This window comes from Cibotium barometz, chromosome 4, assembly GCF_041138505.1.
Source record: "Cibotium barometz isolate CiBa-2024 chromosome 4, ASM4113850v1, whole genome shotgun sequence".
In the NCBI taxonomy this organism is placed as follows: Eukaryota; Viridiplantae; Streptophyta; class Polypodiopsida; order Cyatheales; family Cibotiaceae; genus Cibotium; species Cibotium barometz.
Window position 1 is genome coordinate 5,215,543 of NC_141049.1, and position 18,227 is coordinate 5,233,769.

Below are 18,227 nucleotides of genomic sequence, written 5' to 3' on the forward strand. Positions count from 1 at the left end.
GCGGCGGCCAGGCCAGCCCAGGCGGCCAGCCCAGCGGGCGGGCGCCCAAGGCCACGGCCAGCCAACCAACCAGCAGGCGGCCACCAGCGGCCAGAAAAAGAGAGAAAAAAAATCATTTCTTTTTTTTATATTTTCATTATTCAATTTTAATAAAAATTAAAAATGAAAAATTCAAACAAACGCTCTCTCTCGGCTGGTGAGGAAGGATAATTCTCGCAAGAAATAATCCCGGCAAGGCACAGCCTCTCGACCATTTTTATTTTTGTTATGAAGACTCTGGGAGCGTAGCCTCGCCAGATTTCAATTTACACTTTTGCGAACGTCATCTTGCTAGAGTCAAAGTTTTTGTTCGGACAAATTTGTGTTTGTTCTGTGGTGACAAACAAATGTGTTCTTCTGTAGACACACCCCACGAAACAAACCCAACACGGCCGTCCTGCCGTGTGGCTATAGTGCCCGCTTTCCACGAAAGAGACCCACCTCACACGGCCGTAGCGCCGCGTGCCAAGAGAGAAAAATCCCACGGCTGTAGTGCCGAGTCCTTTGAGAGAGCCGTTCTATGGCCGTTGTGCCTAGTGAACACGTCTATGACCGTAGCACCTCGAAAGCAGCACATGTGGTGATCACACATTTGGTTCAGAGAACTAAATTTAAGCTGAGCATAGACTTAGTGTTGACCATCAAAGTCAAGTAGTTTGGCTAGTGTAAATCAAAAACTGAGGTGTGTTTTACTTGGGCTAAGAGGACCGGCAATGGCATCAGTTGTGCCCAAATTAGACGAAGTGCTTATCACGAGAAATCTAGGTAAGCATAATTGAGCCGTAGTGCTCATAACCCTTCACAATCTTTTAACAGATGCTAGAAGATTGTGATAAACTTTGGCAAATGAGAACCATGTACAACCGTAGTCTTGATGTGGTTATGCCTCGTGTCCAAACAAGTTGCTTACTGTTTGTAGCAACAAAAGGCCTTGGCCCGTAGAGGCAAGCTGGCCCTTGTTAAAAGTAACAAAATAGTGTCACTACTTGGGCCTAGAGAGTGGTGACTAGTTTGTAGCAACAAAAGGCCTTGTCCCGTAGAGGCAAGCTGGCCCTTGTTAAAAGTAATAGTGTCACTACTTGGGCCTAGAGAGTGGTGACTAGTTTGATTTAGTCACGTGATTGCCTGGTCAAAGTAATCCCTAAGGTGTTATTACTTGGGATAAAGGGGCTAGCAGTACTCAATTGAATGGTTTATCTAGGAGTACTAATCTGAAGGATTAGCAGATGCCTAGATAATAATAGCAAATTTAGGATTGATTTGTAGAAATCAAGGTAAATCTGAAGGGGTATAGTCTTGAGATGTAATGCTCAATGCCCTTATAGAAGTTGATCGACGAAGAAAACTGTTCTTAAACTTACTAGCATGGTTTTCTCTTCTTTTTATTGCCATGCGTTGACATCCCACTGCTCGAGAGTTTGTGGTGATCTTTCGAGGGGGGAAAGAGCCTTTTTATATGTCACATCAATTGGTTTGGCGGTAATTTGATGGTATGGGACATCAAATTCTCACGGAATCGATTGTAGTCTTGGTGGAATGGGACGCCAAGGCTTGTGCATGTAAATTGACTCTTTGGCAGGTTGTATGTACACTTGTCTATAGTGATAAAGTGTGCAAGATAAAATTTGAACTTTGACAATGACAAATATAGCCATGAGTTGGGATAAAACCCAGTTACAGAGTTCGGAGAAGCTCTAGGTAGCAAGACCATGATGGTGTACTAGTGCTAACAGAGTGATTTAGTTCCGGAGTGATCTAAATCTAGAGGTTAGCAGTAAGACTAGTTTGGTTGGACAGTTTCATGCATGGGGGACGCCCTATAGTATTTTGCAAGCGTAGTCTTGCCTATGTTCAACATAAGTGTGCGATTGTGATTTGCTTAGTGGAACATGAAGATTGGAAGCGTTATCAGCACTTGGCAAAGCTACGAGTATATTGCTGAAGAGACGGAGGAGCCCCTACGAGAGGAGTTAAAGAATAGAGTAGCCCAAAAAAAACATATAGGTGTAGGAACCGTAGGTAGTTATGGTATGTCACCAATTTTAAACAATGTTTGATTGCAGTAGCCCTTATAAGTGCGTAGTTGTAGATGTAATAATCTTTTTTGGAATAAAGTGGTCTCAACTATAGATCACCTTGTCTTTTGTATTAGTTGTCTTGGAAAATTTTTGGTTTGTTGTTGCTTTTATTAATTATGTCAAATTCTCAGTTTGTTGTATGTTTTGAATAACAGTTATAATAGAAGAGTTGTATTTGGAAGGTGTATGTGGATGAACTTGGTTTTATTTATAATTAAAAGTGGTATTTTTGATCCGAAGGATGTAATGTCATCATGTTCTTAGCTCTCTCACTCCCTCTCGCTCTCTCGCTCTCTCTCCCTCTCTTCCTCTCAAATAATTAGGCCATGATCTCAATCTCATAATTGAAAAATTATTGACCTTAATAAATTTATATTCTTTACTGCTTCTTAATATCTAGTATGCAATGCACAATAGATATCTTGCCTAGAATGAAATTATCTTGTATGTATAATTCTTTGCATTATTCACCTTGTTAATTGTACTCACATGCAATGATATGCCGTCACATGCAAAGGCTTCAAAATGACATACAAATACATGCAAAGGCATGCAACACTATGCAAAAGGCATGGAGTATGACATGCACATGTAATAACATCTAGATGTAATGCCATGCCATGTAATGCAATGTATTGTAATGACACATACATGCATTGACATGAAATTATATAATAAAGGCATGTAATGACATGCAACACTATGCAAAGGGCATGGAGTACCATGCAATGACATGCACATGTAATAACATCCAGATGCAATGCCATGTCACAACATGCTATGCAATGCAATGTATTGTAATGGCACACAACACATGTATTGACATGAAATTGGATAATAAAGAGCAAGCAATGTCATGCAAATGCAACAATACAAATGTAGAAAATAAACTCACATGCAATGCTTTGCAAATGCATGTAAAGATGAGAGAGAGAGAGAGAGAGAGAGAGAGAGAGAGAGAGAAACGAGGTGAAAGAGAGACAAAGGCCAAAGGGAGGGAAGAAGAGATTATGAATCGAGAGGGTTGGACAAGAAGAGAGAGAGAGAGAGAGAGAGAGAGAGAGGGTGGGAGAGTGAAGGGGAGGGAGGGACAGGAGAGAGAGGGAGGGTGGGAGAAGGAGAGAGAGGGTGGGTGGGAGAGTGAAAGGGAGGGAGGGAGAGGAGAGAGAGGGCGGGCGGGAGAGTGAAAGGGAGGAAGGGAGAGGGAAATGAAGGAGAGAGAGGGGGGGGGAGGATAGAGAGAGCTACCAAAGAGAGCAAGGGATAGAGAGAGTTAGGAAAGAGAAGGATAGAGAGAGTGAGATAGAGGATACAGAGAGTGAGAAAAGAGAAGGATAGAGAGAGTTAGCAAAGAGAGACAAGGATAGAGGGAGTGAGAAAGGGAGGGTGGGAGAGTGAAAGGGAGGGAAGAGAGAGAAGGGGAGGGAAGAGGGTGGGACGAGGAGAGAAAGAGTGGTGTGGGCTACGCTGGGTTTTGGGCTGGGCGGTGGTGGGACAAGGAGAGAGAGAGAGATGGAAGAGGAGAGAGTGGGAGAGTGGGAGATTGGGGGAGAGGGAAGAGGGTGGAAGATGAGAGAGAGGGAGGGCGGGAGATTGGGGGAGAGGGAGGGAGGGTGTGAGAGTGAAAGGGAGGGAGGGAGAGGGAAAGGAAGGAGGGAGAGAGAGAGAGAGAGAGAGGGAGGGAGGATAGAGAGAGCTACCGACGAAGAGAGTGAAGGATAGAGAGAGTTAGGAAAGAGAAGGATAGAAAGAGTGAGATAGGGAGGATACAAAGAGTGAGAAAAGAGAAGGATATAGCGAGTGACAGGGGGAGGAGAGAGAGAGTTAGCAAAGAGAGACAATGATAGAGAGAGTGAGAGAGGGAGGGTGGGAGAGTGAAAGGGAGGGAAGAGAGAGAGGGAAGAGGGTGGGAGAAGGAGAGAGAGGGTGGTGTGGGCTGGGCGGTGGTGGGCGGAGATGGTGGTGGCAATAGTTAGAGAGAGATTGTTAAAGTAGAGAGAGAGGATACCTAGGAAAAGCTCCCTCCACCAAGCTCCCTCAAAAATCACACTCCATTTCATAGTGATAATATAAGCTCTATTATGTTGGCTAATAATCTAGTTTTTCATACTAAAACAAATTCTATGGAATACATTATCTCTTTTAAAGTCTTGGATGGTATAATTGACTTGAAATTCATGAAGATAGAAGATCAAGTTGTAGATCTCTTTACAAAGGTGTTATCAAAGGATTTGTAGCCTCCTCTTAGGGCACATGAGATCAACTAAAGCTTGAGGGAGAGTGGTGTGAAAAGCATGCTTTTGTTTGGTTTTTTCATACAATGTTTTACTTTTTTGCTTTTATAGAACTAATGTATAAGCACTTATTAGGTAGAAGAGTGCATCAACTTGCATATATTCCTAACAATATGATCAGAAGACTTGCTCGAATTTATGAGGTACCAACCCTTTGTGACTTTTATGTGTGATTTTAAGTTTTCTGCTCTCTCAGTTTTTTATTTATCCATCTCTAGTTTACATACCACATTTAACTTGGCTTAGAAGCTTAGTTTTAGTACTTTTATTAGATGGAGTTACATTAAATGGCTTAGTGATCTAAGTGGGACTTGCATCACATTGCAGATGTCCTAAGTGTCCATACTTAGAGCTAGTTGGTTGATAATGGAGGTCTTAAGGATATGTTTGTTCATTTTGTAAAGTATAAGTGGAGCCATAGAAGTACAAATTATAATACATCATCTCGAAGTTCAAAGGTTGTAGTGCACTACACAAGTTGTTTCAATTGAGAGCCAATTTACTGAGGAGGCACTTTTGATTGTGTTGCCTATTAGGCAACTATTCAGTTGGTGATATTAGTGGTGTAGTGCAGGCTCAGTGGGGGAAGATTGACATATCTCACCTCTGACTATAAGTTTTAAATAGTTTCTACTGTTGTGGATAATAATGTATAAGGCAACATCATAGAGGTCAAACTAAATAGAATAATAGGTCTTACTCTTTTTAACAAGAAAAATGGCTTCACACAATCTTTAATGATATAAAAATTTGAGATCAATATATAAAACCATGTAATACATCATTCCAAATCATGACTTGGAAAACAAAACATCACTACCTTAGAAAATGTTATCTATGTCTACTATTATCACCTCATTACATCTATCTATGTGTCCCATCTACTTCATGTGGAATACCTATTAAGTGTGGGCATTTTTCATGTATGCAAAATATTGCAATTGTAAAATGATGATAACTAGATGCCCTAAATGGTTGTGGCCATCTATGTGTACACATCAACTAGCATCATATGGTTGAAATTCAGGACCTGTTGCATCATATTATCTATGCCTCACGTGTGTCTATATCTTGTCACGATGTAAAGGTATGTCAAAGCATGCATGTCCTAGCTATTGTGCAAAAAATTATCCTAAGCAAACCAAGCCATAAATTGATCATCTTACATGAGACCGACCTTAAGATGAGTTCATTTGGCTCCCATGGGTATCTACATGATCCTATGTTCTTCGGAACTAGGATATTCATCTTTGGGTGCATTCTATGCCACTTGAGATATATGGTAGATGATTTTGTGGCACAACACTCAGATGCACCTATAACACACCTTGGTCATGGCCTACACGATGATCCTTTTGCGCCAGGACCATTCCACATTTAGACCATGAGTGATGGTGGATACCATGGATTTCAGATTTGCATTATGGTCATGAGGATGGATTTACAAGCTTTTCCTTCAGCCCCAAAGCTACTTCATCGACATCGGAGGTCCGTGATGTGCACCATATCTTTCCATTTGACCTAGGAGGATTGACTAGCCTTGAGTCACCGACATTGGCTCTCTACATTTTTCTATTCGATCCTGGTGGCTTGAGGAGGCCATTGCTTTAGACTCTACATAGCTTGGATTTCTCTTTTATCGAGGTGTATATGGTTGAATGGATTACATTATATTTGGGGTGACATTCGTATCTTTTCCATTTAATCATGGAGGATATGCGACTAGCCTCATCATTTGACGGGAGTTCTATATCATTTCCATTTGACCCCACGGGTCATGAGATTCACGTATTGGTATTGGTTCTCTGCGATGGTGATACTTCATGTATTTGGCTTTTTGTATATAGCCATTATATTTGTTTTGTGCACAACCACCCTTTTGATTTCAAGAATGAAATCATTGTAGAAGGGGATGGTTTATAATGAAGTAGATTTGGTATTCACATGCACATGAGGTTGGGCTTAGGATCATTTACATGTGTACTTTTAGGGACCTTGTGCTTTTGGGAGCCTTGTGCTATATTAGGCATAGGGCTCATTGTCATTGTACTCTTTGATACCTCTTACTCTTTTATGATGATATGACATCTTGTATTCTTGGAATTTATGCCCAAGCTTCCATGGTTGATTCATGGCAGTCCTTCCATGTTCAGATGCTACTCCCTATGATGAGTGGGACATGTGTGTACTCCATGTTAATGAGTGTAGCCCCATGTGTGTACTCTATCCTAATGAGTGCAACCCCTACGTCCCCTTCATTACAATGGTATTAGAGCTCTTGTTCTATCCATTGCTCTTGGTTTAGATCTTCTTGTTTGATTTGAAAGTGACTAGTGCTTAATCCATTTTCAAATTAGTGTTTCTTACACAATTTTTAGATTTTTTTTCAATGTTGTTTTAAGTGGATTAGCAATGGAATTATGGTAATCATTTTCGCATACATGCTAATCACATATTTCAAAAACCCAAAATCAATAAAGATTTGAGAGAATCTTGATTTTTGAATTAGAATTTTCAATCATTTTCTGAGTGATTTTCTTGCTAAATTCTTTAGATTAGTGCTTCCTATCATCAAATCTATTCATAAGCCTTAGTTTTCTTCTAGATTTACCTAGTTTCTGGGGAATCTTGGTAGTTTTGAAAGACATTGAAGATTGTTGTGTAGACTTTCGTACTATTCTTGTCAAAACTAGTGCAGATTAAAGATTTACAAGTTTTAGTGCAGTTGACAGTTTTGCAGTAGATCTGAGCAGTTCAATGTGCAGATTTAACTATGGTTGCATATTTATGCAAAGTTGCTATGCAGTTTGGTGAATTTAATCAAGTAGGTGTGCAGTTGAAAATTATGTTGAAGAATCATGAAGATTTTACAATTTACTACAGATCTGATTAATGCAGAGTTGTTGTCTCTATTACAGTTCTGTGAAGATTGATTTAGAGAGTGAGGTGTAGATTTGAAAGAAATTGCAGACTGCAAAGCTAATAAACTTTGGTGTATGATTAATTCTTAACAACTATACTTGCAAGTTTAACCTTGCTGACATACAACCAAACAAGCTGGTGTGCATGCAAAGGCACAAACAAGAGAAGGAAGCCGAGCTGCATGCAAAGGCACAAGCAAGGGAAGGAAGCCATGCTTAACAACCCAACAAACTGTGATAATTCATCAAGATAACGGAAAACAGCATGCAAAGGCACAAGCAAGAAAAGGAAGCCATGCTGAACAACCCAATGAATTGTGTTAATTCAAGATAGCAGAAAACACAAACACAAGTAACTATTAACATTCAAGGAACCTATGCGTTAACAGACAGGTAGAAACCAGATGGGATCAAGTTCAACAACCAACATATGTGTCTACATTGTGCACATGCATCTCATAATTTGGGATGATGTGGAGAATAGTAGAGTAAACATTGCAGTGAGCAAAGTGAATATCTCACATATCACAGTTTGACAGTTAGTTGAACCACAATTCAAGCGTCAAATAACTCTGTAAATTGTGCAAACATCTACACTCATAGTACAGCATATGAACACAGAGCTAGCCATACATGAAACTGGACAAAAGAGAGTCAACCTTGGACAAGCAATTTTAGAAAACAAGCAAATATCACAGCAACCAGTCTCAAGAGATTAACATACAAGAGATCCCAACGTCGATGTTCCAGCTTACGACGTTCAAAGCTTACAACTCATAACCATGTAACACAAAAGCCTATAGCTCTTCACAATAGTAAACAAAAGCCTAAAAATACAACAACAACAAAATAACATTAAAAAAAAGACAGAGTCTCTAGTCATCATTGAGACTTAGATCTCTAGGCATCATCGAACTGGCCTACTGCCTCAATTGCAAATGGGGGAAATCAAGATAATAGTGCAAAAGCCCAAAAGCCCGCCACAACTAGGTGGTGTGAGAAGGGGAAAACCCGCCCTAGCCACAACCACCATGCGGGGCAAGAGCTATAGTGCAACTAGGTGGCGAGAAGGGGCAAAACCCGCCCTAGCCATAGCCACCAGGCGAAGGGGGTAGTGAGAAGAGGCAAGAGCTATAGCCACAGCCACCGTGGGGGGCAAGAGCCACAGCCATAGCCAGACGGTGAGAAGAGGCAAAAACCTGCCCTAGCGTGTGAAGGGGCGGTGAGAAGGGGTAAGAGCCAACCACAGCCGCGGTGAGAAGGAGCAGGAGCCAGAGAGAGAATTTTCTTTCATTTCATCAGACACCCTATGACCTTAGGGTTTCGTACCTTTTCACACTTTATGAAAAATTGTTATGTCCACACCTTGGCCCTTCACACTTCCACAAACAATTTATCCATCCACACTCACCAACCTCTGGGACCTTTCTCCACTGGGATATTCATGTGCTTTGTTTTTGTGAGCTAAGATTCACACTTAGTGTTTTTTTTTTACAAAGTGTGTTCACACACACACATCGTGTGTTCATACACATTGTATGTTTACCCGCATTGTGCGTCAGGTTTTTGGGTGTTCATGTATTTTATATTTTGTGGGGATCATTCACACATGACCATTTCTTGGTGTACAGTTTGGGTATTGTTCACATGTGATGTGTGTTTGGTGTATCCATTAGCACATTTGGGGATCTGGTGAGTTGGTTCACACATACCTCATACTTCGAGCATTTTTGATATTCGTATGGCACCGAGGAGGCAAGCTATATGCATGTCATGATTATCAGATATTTAGCTCAAATAAGCAGGCAGCATTATCATGTTATTTATGAGCGCATGGCTATGTACATGTGTGCATTTATACATCCCTTTGTATGGGATCAGCGAGGAGCTATGGTGCCTACTTGGATTTCATTAGTCAATTTCGGACCCCTTGCACATACCAACACTTCTAGGAGGAGTGGTATGCATGTAAGTATGGGTTTGATCCATATCATTTCGTCAAGGATGATGATGATGATCGTGATGCGGGTATGGATGATTATATGGGTGATGATGGTCGTTCGTGGGGAGCATTCATGGATGATTATATGGGTGATGATGGTCGTTCGTGGGGAGCATTCATGGAGTCTTGTCATGACAGTATCATATCCTTGGAGGACGTGTTTTTAATTTTCTCACACTTTTGCCGCTATCACAGTGGTGTTCACATGGGCCTTGATAGCTTCTACGACTCACCCACGACATCGACTAGCCATCATCTCATTTGTTCTCATTTACTTAGACCAACTCATTCATTGTATTATGGTGGGGATGATGAGGATGATAATGTATTGTAAACACATACACATGATGATATTGATGTATTGTGCAGACATGCACATGATCATAGTGATATACGTGCACATGATGCCACTGACACATATGCAGATGATGATGATGTATGGAAAGTGATGTGTGTGAGTTAGATCATGTTGACATGATCTCGAGGGTAGAGATAGCAGTGTGCATACCAAGCATTGATACTTTTATAACTATCATCTTTCCTATGGATCATGAGGTTACTTTAGTTGATCGTGGGTGACATTCTTGAGGATAGTGATACTCTACATACACTCGAGTGATAGAGACACCTATGAGAATAGACCTAAGTTCCTAGTGTGATGCATCGAGCTATTCTTCCTAGGATTTCTATTTGTGGAGATATCACTGATGCGACCACTACTTCTAGTATTTCATAGCATTTCTGGTAGCGTTTGTGTGGATATTCATGTATTTGAGCAATCAGGGATAGTGCATGAGAGTAGTGACGATTTTTATTGGGTTAGCCCTCATAGGAGAGGTAGGATTGTGCATATGGATCTAGAGAGCTTTGTATTTTATTTCGGCATTTTCCTAGATCCAGTGATTAGAGAGGTTGACCTACCTTGGGATATAGATTATACATGGATTCCATTAATGGATATAGACCATGATCATGATGATGATTTTAGAGATTGTGAGGATGACATGGTCAGTGATTTGATGGATGATAATCATATCCATAGTAGATCATATGGCATAGATTTTGAAAGATTTGCACTTGATCCAGACATCTCCTTAGATCCTATACTATTGGAGATAGATTTATCATGGGATATAGGTCACATAGGGGCATGATTGATGGAGATAGACCATGTTTACCTTGGAGGCCTTGGGGATGCCATAAATGATGATTTAGGAGATCATACCATTTATCTTTCATGCGAGGATGCCTTTTCATTTTTCAGTGAGAGTGATGACTATGATGATGATGATGATCACATTGATATCCTAGATTATCATACACACATAGAGGGTCTACAGTTTTCAAATTGTTGTTTTGAGTGAATTAGCAATGGAATTATGGTAATCATTTTTGCGTACATGCTAATCACATATTTCAAAAACCCTAATTCTACAAAGATTTAAGAAAATCTTTATTTTCTTGATTTTTGAAGTAAGGTTTTCAATCATTTTCAAAGTGGTTTTCTTGGAATTTTCCTGCTAAATCCTTTAGATTAGTGCTTCCTATCATCAAACTATTCATTTTCAAAGTTGTTTTCTTGGAATTTCCGTGCTAAATCCTTTAGATTAGTGCTTCCTATCATCAAATCTATGCAAAGTTGATATGCAATTTGGTGAATTTCATCAAGAAGGTGTTCAGATTGAAGATTATGTTGAAGAATCATGAAGATTTTACAGTTTACTATAGATCTCATTATTGCAGAGCTGTTGTCTCTATTACAGTTCTATGCAGATTATTATAGAGAGTGAGGTGCAGATTTGAAAGAAATTGCAGATTTAGACAAATATTGGTGCAGAGAACAAAGTTGATGTGCAAACTTATAGAGAAGTGCATATAGAAGACAGATTTGCAAGAAACAATTCAAACTTGCAGTAGTAAGACAAACTTAACCCTACTCTTGTCTACTTTAGTGTTATTCGTCTAGGATTTCTATTTGTGGAGATATCACTGATACGACCACTACTCCTAGTATTCATAGCATTCTTGGCAGCGTTTATGTGGATAGAGTTCATGTATTTGAGCATTCAGGGATATTGCATGAGAGTAGTGATGATTTTTCTTGGGTTAGACCTCATAGGAGAGGCAGGATTGTGCATATGGATCTAGAGAGCTTGGTATTTGATTGGGCATTTTCCTAGATCCAGTGATTAGAGAGGTTGACCTGCCTTGGGATACATGTTATACATAGATTCCATTAATGGACATAAGCCATATCATGATGATGATTTTAGAGATTGTGAGGATGACATGGTCAATGATTTGATGGATGATGATCATATCCATAGTAGACTATATGGCATAGATCTTGAGAGATTTGCATTTGATCTAGACATCTCCTTAGATCCTATACTTTGGAGATAGATTTATCATGGTATGTAGGTCACATAGGGGCATCATTGATGGAGATAGACCACGTTTATAAGGATGACCTTGGGTGCCTTGGGGATGCCATAGATGATGATTTAGGAGATAATACCATTTATCTTTCGTGTGAGGATACCTCTTTATTTTTCAGTCATGACTATGATGATGCTGATGATTATATTGATATCCTGGATTTTCATACACACATAGAGGGTCTTGCACGTGAGGATATAGTTCATGGGTTGGATCACACTCATGCACGCATAGATACTAGAGTTCCCCTAGAAAGACCACCTAGCTGTGTGGCCATGCTCTGACATTGGGGCTAGTCACAAGGTAATGTCTTGGGAGATATGGACCTTATTAGGCCGCTCACCCCTCACACAGAACCCTCACCATGATAAACAACTCCCAATCCATTACCCTCGTTGCTTGTTTTGAAGGATAGTTTTACATTAGAACTAACCCTCCTCCATCTTTTGCAAGTTTTATGTGACCCCCTCGTATAGGTACAATGAAAACCTCAAAAGTGGATGAATTTCTGGCAACCATGGGGACACTCTCTACAAAAGCTTGGGACAAAGTGTTGCGCACAATTAGACACTACCAAAATAACATCAGTGTTTGAGCTAGAGGCATTTTAAATAGAAACGATAGTGGAACCTGCTCACCTTGAGCTAGAGGTCCCCAGAAAGACGATCTAGCTGCGTGGCCAGCCTTGCTTGACACCTAGGCTAGTCCAACATAATGTCTTGGGAGATATGGGCCTCATTAGGCCACTCACCCCTCACATGCTACCCTCACCATGGTAAACAACTCCCAATTCATTATCGTCGCTTGTTTTAAAGTAGAGTTTTACATTGGAACAAACCCTCCATCTTGTAAGTTTTTGTGACCCACATAGGTACAATGAAAGGAGCATCATCCTTGGAAGGGGCTGAATTGCGGCCATCTCGTGTTTTGAAGTAGAGTTTTAAATTGGAACTAACCCTCCATCTTGTAAGTTTTACGTGACCCATGCAGACACAATGAAAAGAGCGTCATCCTCGGAAGGGGATAAATTGCCATTGATTGTGTAATCAATTTGGTAACACTCGAGCTTCCCCACGCAATGATTATTGAGGATACCTAGAACCCTTCAACATCCCCACACAATGATTAATGTACCCTTGGTGGATGAGAAGACCCTGAAGTCTTTAGCATCCCAAAACTCATCTTCCAAATGCATGCCATCACCTCAGGTAACCCCAGATACTCAACACTCCTCTTGACACATCAACCACTCCCTCAACACTCCTCTCACCTCGTCACATTGACCACCCCTTCCAAACCATTATGGATCAAAAAACTTGCCGATGAAGACAAAGACCATCCCCTAAATGTTAATAACCCTTCAGGAGGGAGAACACCAAGAAGACGAGGATACCCAAAAACAAAGACTTGGCATCCGATCATCTAGCCAAAAGCCTACCCATGAGTAGAAATATGCTAAGCAGGAGCCTCAAGCAACATGGTTTTACCCATAACTCATGCCGCTGCTTGATCCCCATGAAGGTGTTAGAAGCTCATCCTTCCAATTAGGTTTCCAAAACCTCATGATTTCCTCACTGTATTTCGAGCCCAACAACGAACATTCTAATGGGTCCACTTTAGCACAAAACTGGATGCATCAACTACATCATGTTTCATGTGCGAATAATATAACGATATACACCTTGAAGCACTCTTGCACATGGGCTTGATTTTTAGCCCTGGTGGAGTTTTTCCTTACGTGGCATCGAACAATTATTGCCACTGAATCCTGACCTTAACTTCTTGGCTCATTACTAAGTTGAACGCAATGTTGGGCTGGGTAGTGCACAATCACGTTGCTAAGTTAGCGTTTGTTCTTGCACGATGCAGCACAAATTGTGGTGCCATGTACGCACTGTCATGTACGCACTGTGTGAGTTACCAACTTTAAATAAATAAAAAAGATCAAAGAGAATAAATCCAAATTAGGTTCATGGTAAAAAAAGACTCGCTAATTGTGCTAGGTCCCATGGGGCGCCTCCTCTCTTGAGAGCCCTTATGAGGCCCCATCAAGTTTCCCAAAACCTCATTGTCTGCGCCCGAATCTCCTAAACTAAAGAGCGTCAAGTGGCGGCTGTGAACCCTCACCCTAGTTCGAGCCCAACAAACCGACATTTGGTGGGTCCACTTTAGCACAAAACTGGATGAATCGGCTAAATCAGCTCCATGCGCGAATGATATCGGCTTGATTTTCAGCCTGGGTGGAGTTTTTTCCTTGCATGTGGCATCGAGAAATTATTTATTGCCACTAAGTCCTCACCTTTACTTCTAGCTAGTGCATAAAAGCCATGACCCACGCTCGTCCCACAAAGATAGAGCTGTGAGCTGAGGTTTCTAGTCCCACGCAAGGGAGAAGTTAGGGTTTCTCATTGGGCATTTACCTCCAGCTGGTCATAAATGCTGCAGGGCCTTCAAAAGACCGTGTCATTACACCCCAAATTTACTCAACGACCGGTTGGAGAAATTCCCGTATTTTCCACAATTTTCATCTCTATCTCTATATTATCTTAAGGAAGAGTTTCATAAAGCTTCCATGTGGCAAGAATTTGGAGGTTCAAGAAGAAGAGGAGGAGGTTTGGGTAGAATTTGATTTTGGAAGGCTCAAAAGACGTTCGAAGCACGGGTTCCCAACTAGTCAATTTAATGAGCTTACTCATCCTCTGCTATTTTTCCGCTAAAACATTGTGGGACTACTAACTAGCACCATCAGGGCAGCTTCACTGATGCAATAAACATGACTTGGAATGGGGCTCTAACCAGTTAGCGTTATGTTGTGGCAAAAATTATGGTGGGCCATCTCCGCACTGTGTTAGCTGCCCATTTAAAAAAAAATAATCAAAGAATCCAAATTAGGTTCCTGGTAAAAAAAGAGTCGCTAATTGTGCTAGGTCACGGCACCTTACACCTCTGCCCGAATAAGACCGTTAGATGTTGCGATCGGACGGTTAGAAGAAGCTGAGATCAAATCTTGCCCTACTCCTGCATCCCTCTATAATCTGGCCTCCTCCATTGAGAACTCTTGGGAGGCCATTCGTTTTTACGCGTCTGCGAAGCTAAGGCCATGGCTTCTGACACAGAGACCTTCGCCTTCCAAGCCGAGATCAACCAGCTTCTCAGCCTCATTATTAATACGTTCTATTCCAACAAGGAGATTTTCCTGCGAGAGCTCATCAGCAATGCCTCAGACGTCAGTATCTCCGTTTCATCTTCTGCTATCTTTTTTCCCATGTGTTTGCTTTTCTTCTTTTCTGTTGTCTTAAGGGTTGGAGTTTTCTCTGTGCAGGCTTTAGACAAGATCCGGTTCGAGAGCCTCACAGACAAGAGCAAGTTGGATTCCCAGTCGGACCTCTTCATTCACATTGTGCCGGATAAGGCGTCCAGCAGTCTGACCATCATCGACAGTGGGATTGGCATGACCAAGGCTGGTAAGGTTTTTTGCTAGATTTCTGTATTATTTCCTGTTCCAGGATTTTTTTTTTCATCTACTGTCTATGCTTTCATGTCAAGGTGTAATCTGAGTTTTTTTATAGATCTGGTTAACAACCTTGGAACGATTGCACGCTCGGGTACGAAGGAATTCATGGAAGCCCTGGCTGCTGGAGCTGACGTGAGCATGATAGGGCAGTTTGGAGTAGGTTTCTACTCAGCCTATCTTGTCGCTGAGAAGGTTGTGGTCACCACGAAGCACAATGATGATGAACAGTACATATGGGAGTCTCAAGCAGGTGGCTCTTTCACTGTAACCAGGGATTTGGGAGAACCTCTTGGCCGGGGAACCAAAATAACTTTAATCTTGAAGGAGGATCAGGTAATCACATAATATTTGCTTCATATCTTTTGCACCAGTTTGAACTGTCTGTGATGAACAGCTTACTGACTTTTAAAGAAGCCTGCAGCAGTCATCTCGTTGTTCTTTTCTTTACGCTGAAATGTTATCTAGTAGTTGGCAACTTACCCTAACCTGATGAACTGTTATGCAGTTGGAGTATCTTGAAGAAAGAAGGCTCAAGGATCTTGTGAAGAAGCACTCGGAGTTTATCAGTTACCCTATTTCCTTGTGGTCCGAGAAGACAACAGAGAAGGAGGTTGAAGACGATGAAGAGGAAGAAGAGAAGAAAGAGGAAGAAGGTGCTGTTGAAGAGATTGACGAGGAGAAAGAAAAAGCAGAGAAGAAGAAGAAAAAAGTGAAAGAAGTTTCTCATGAGTGGAGCCTTGTGAATAAGCAGAAGCCAATCTGGATGAGGAAGCCTGAAGACATCACCAAAGATGAATATGCTGCTTTCTACAAGAGTTTGACAAATGATTGGGAGGAGCATTTAGGTGTGAAACACTTCTCTGTGGAAGGGCAACTAGAGTTCAAGGCAGTGCTGTTTGTTCCAAAGCGGGCTCCTTTTGATCTCTTTGATACTAGGAAGAAGCTCAACAACATCAAGCTTTATGTGCGAAGAGTGTTCATCATGGATAATTGTGAGGAGCTGATTCCTGAGTACCTTGGCTTCGTCAAAGGTGTTGTGGATTCGGAAGATTTGCCCCTCAACATCTCCCGTGAAATGCTGCAGCAGAACAAGATCTTAAAGGTCATAAGGAAAAATCTTGTCAAGAAGTGTCTTGAACTGTTTACAGAAATTTCAGAGAACAAAGAGGATTATGACAAGTTTTATGAGGCTTTTGGGAAGAACATCAAACTTGGTATCCATGAGGATAGTTCTAACAGGGCAAAGCTTGCTGATCTACTGCGCTATCATTCAACTAAAAGTGGTGATGAGATGACTAGTTTCAAAGATTATGTTACTCGTATGAAGGATGGGCAGAGTGACATTTACTATATCACTGGTGAAAGCAAGAAGGCTGTGGAGAATTCTCCTTTCCTGGAACGTCTGAAGAAGAAGGGCTATGAGGTACTCTTTTTGGTTGATGCCATTGATGAATATGCTGTTGGACAGCTGAAGGAGTATGATGGGAAGAAGCTTGTGTCTGCAACTAAAGAGGGTCTGAAGCTTGAAGAATCTGATGAAGAGAAGCAAAAGAAAGAGGAAAAGAAGGCAGCATTTGAAGGCTTGTGTAAAGTGATTAAGGATATTCTTGGTGACCGTGTGGAGAAAGTTGTAGTGTCAGACCGCATCGTTGACTCTCCATGCTGCTTAGTGACGGGAGAATACGGCTGGACAGCAAACATGGAGCGTATAATGAAGGCACAGGCCTTGCGTGATAGTAGCATGTCCAGCTACATGTCCAGCAAAAAGACAATGGAGATCAATCCTGACAATTCCATAATGGAAGAGCTTAGAAAGAGGTCTGAAGCTGATAAAAATGATAAGTCTGTGAAAGATTTGGTCCTGCTGTTGTTTGAAACTGCTCTTCTTACCTCTGGGTTCAGTCTTGATGATCCCAACACCTTTGGAGGCAGGATTCACAGGATGTTAAAGCTGGGTTTGAGTATAGATGATGATGCTTCTGCCTCTGCAGATGTTGATGCAGACATGCCGCCTCTGGAAGATGATGCTGATGCAGAGGGCAGCAAGATGGAGGAAGTGGACTGATTGAACCTCAGGAGCTAGCTGCTTCCCAGTACAGCCTGTAGATCAGGAAGGTTGCAGTCCTAGTTTTGGTAGTTTTTGGCTGCTGAAATGCTTTTAGATGACTGATTTGTTGGTTACATTTGATTAGTATTTTCAAAAGTTTGGTATGTTGTTTCTGTTCGTTTTGGATAAATGTTAGATTAGTTTTGTCGCGGGTGAGAGCCATCGAAGTGCAAGTTGTATGCACATCCTATGATATTAAGTGCCAATACAAATTCAAGTGCTTTCTTCCAATTCATTTTCTGATGATGCCAATCTCTCTTGTTATTTACTGCAACCTATTTTTATGTAAATTTTTCCCCAGGAAAGTATTGTTCACTTAGTAAAAAAGAGAAATTTTTGCCTGTAGCAGATTTCAACCCTCCAAAGAGGTACAAATGCTAGAAAGTGGAGGGTTGCACTGTGTGTGTGTGTGTGTGTGTGTGTCTCTCTCTCATACATCTCTCGAGGATGAGCACAATTCCTGGGGAGTGTTCTTCGCTTGAGGTGCCTGCAGGTCTTAATCCACTTGCTGAAAAATGTATTTTTGCGTGACGGATTGAGAGAACATTTAGCCATGCTATTTTGAGCAGTTCAGCAATGCGGCTAGATATGCCCCTATACAAAGCAAGACCATAGACCGGCGGAATTACAATACTATTGCCGAGATCTATGGGTCCTTGATGTTTGGCTTTATGGAGGTGTTGATCTCTCTCTCTCTCTCTCTCTCTCTCTTTTGTATAAGTCTTTTTGGGATGAGCATAATTCTTCGTGGGCGAATTCCTTTTTTGTACTTTGATGTTTTCAATTAGGGTGTGGTCTTTAGTAGAAGTTTTTAAAGGGGGTAAGGGGATTGG

At 41.2% G+C, this 18,227-nt stretch overlaps 1 protein-coding gene across 1 annotated transcript; it reads left to right on the forward strand.

Moving 5' to 3' along the window:
• Positions 1 to 14,663: 14,663 nt before the first annotated feature.
• Positions 14,664 to 17,625, forward strand: LOC147638820 (heat shock protein 90-2-like). The gene is made up of 4 exons (XM_086784789.1): positions 14,664 to 14,999; positions 15,096 to 15,237; positions 15,343 to 15,620; positions 15,793 to 17,625. The coding sequence occupies exons 1-4, from the start codon at positions 14,874 to 14,876 to the stop codon at positions 17,350 to 17,352; spliced, it is 2,106 nt and encodes a 701-aa protein (XP_086640915.1). The 5' UTR covers positions 14,664 to 14,873; the 3' UTR covers positions 17,353 to 17,625.
• Positions 17,626 to 18,227: the final 602 nt, after the last annotated feature.

What these genes read in the sequence shown, in the direction of transcription:
- LOC147638820 (XM_086784789.1), top strand. Translation starts at nt 14,874, where the DNA reads ATGGCTTCTGACACAGAGACCTTCGCCTTCCAAGCCGAGATCAACCAG. An exon ending in TCATCAGCAATGCCTCAGAC is followed by an intron (nt 15,000 to 15,095) that starts GTCAGTATCTCC and finishes TTCTCTGTGCAG; the next exon opens with GCTTTAGACAAGATCCGGTT. An exon ending in TAATCTTGAAGGAGGATCAG is followed by an intron (nt 15,621 to 15,792) that starts GTAATCACATAA and finishes ACTGTTATGCAG; the next exon opens with TTGGAGTATCTTGAAGAAAG.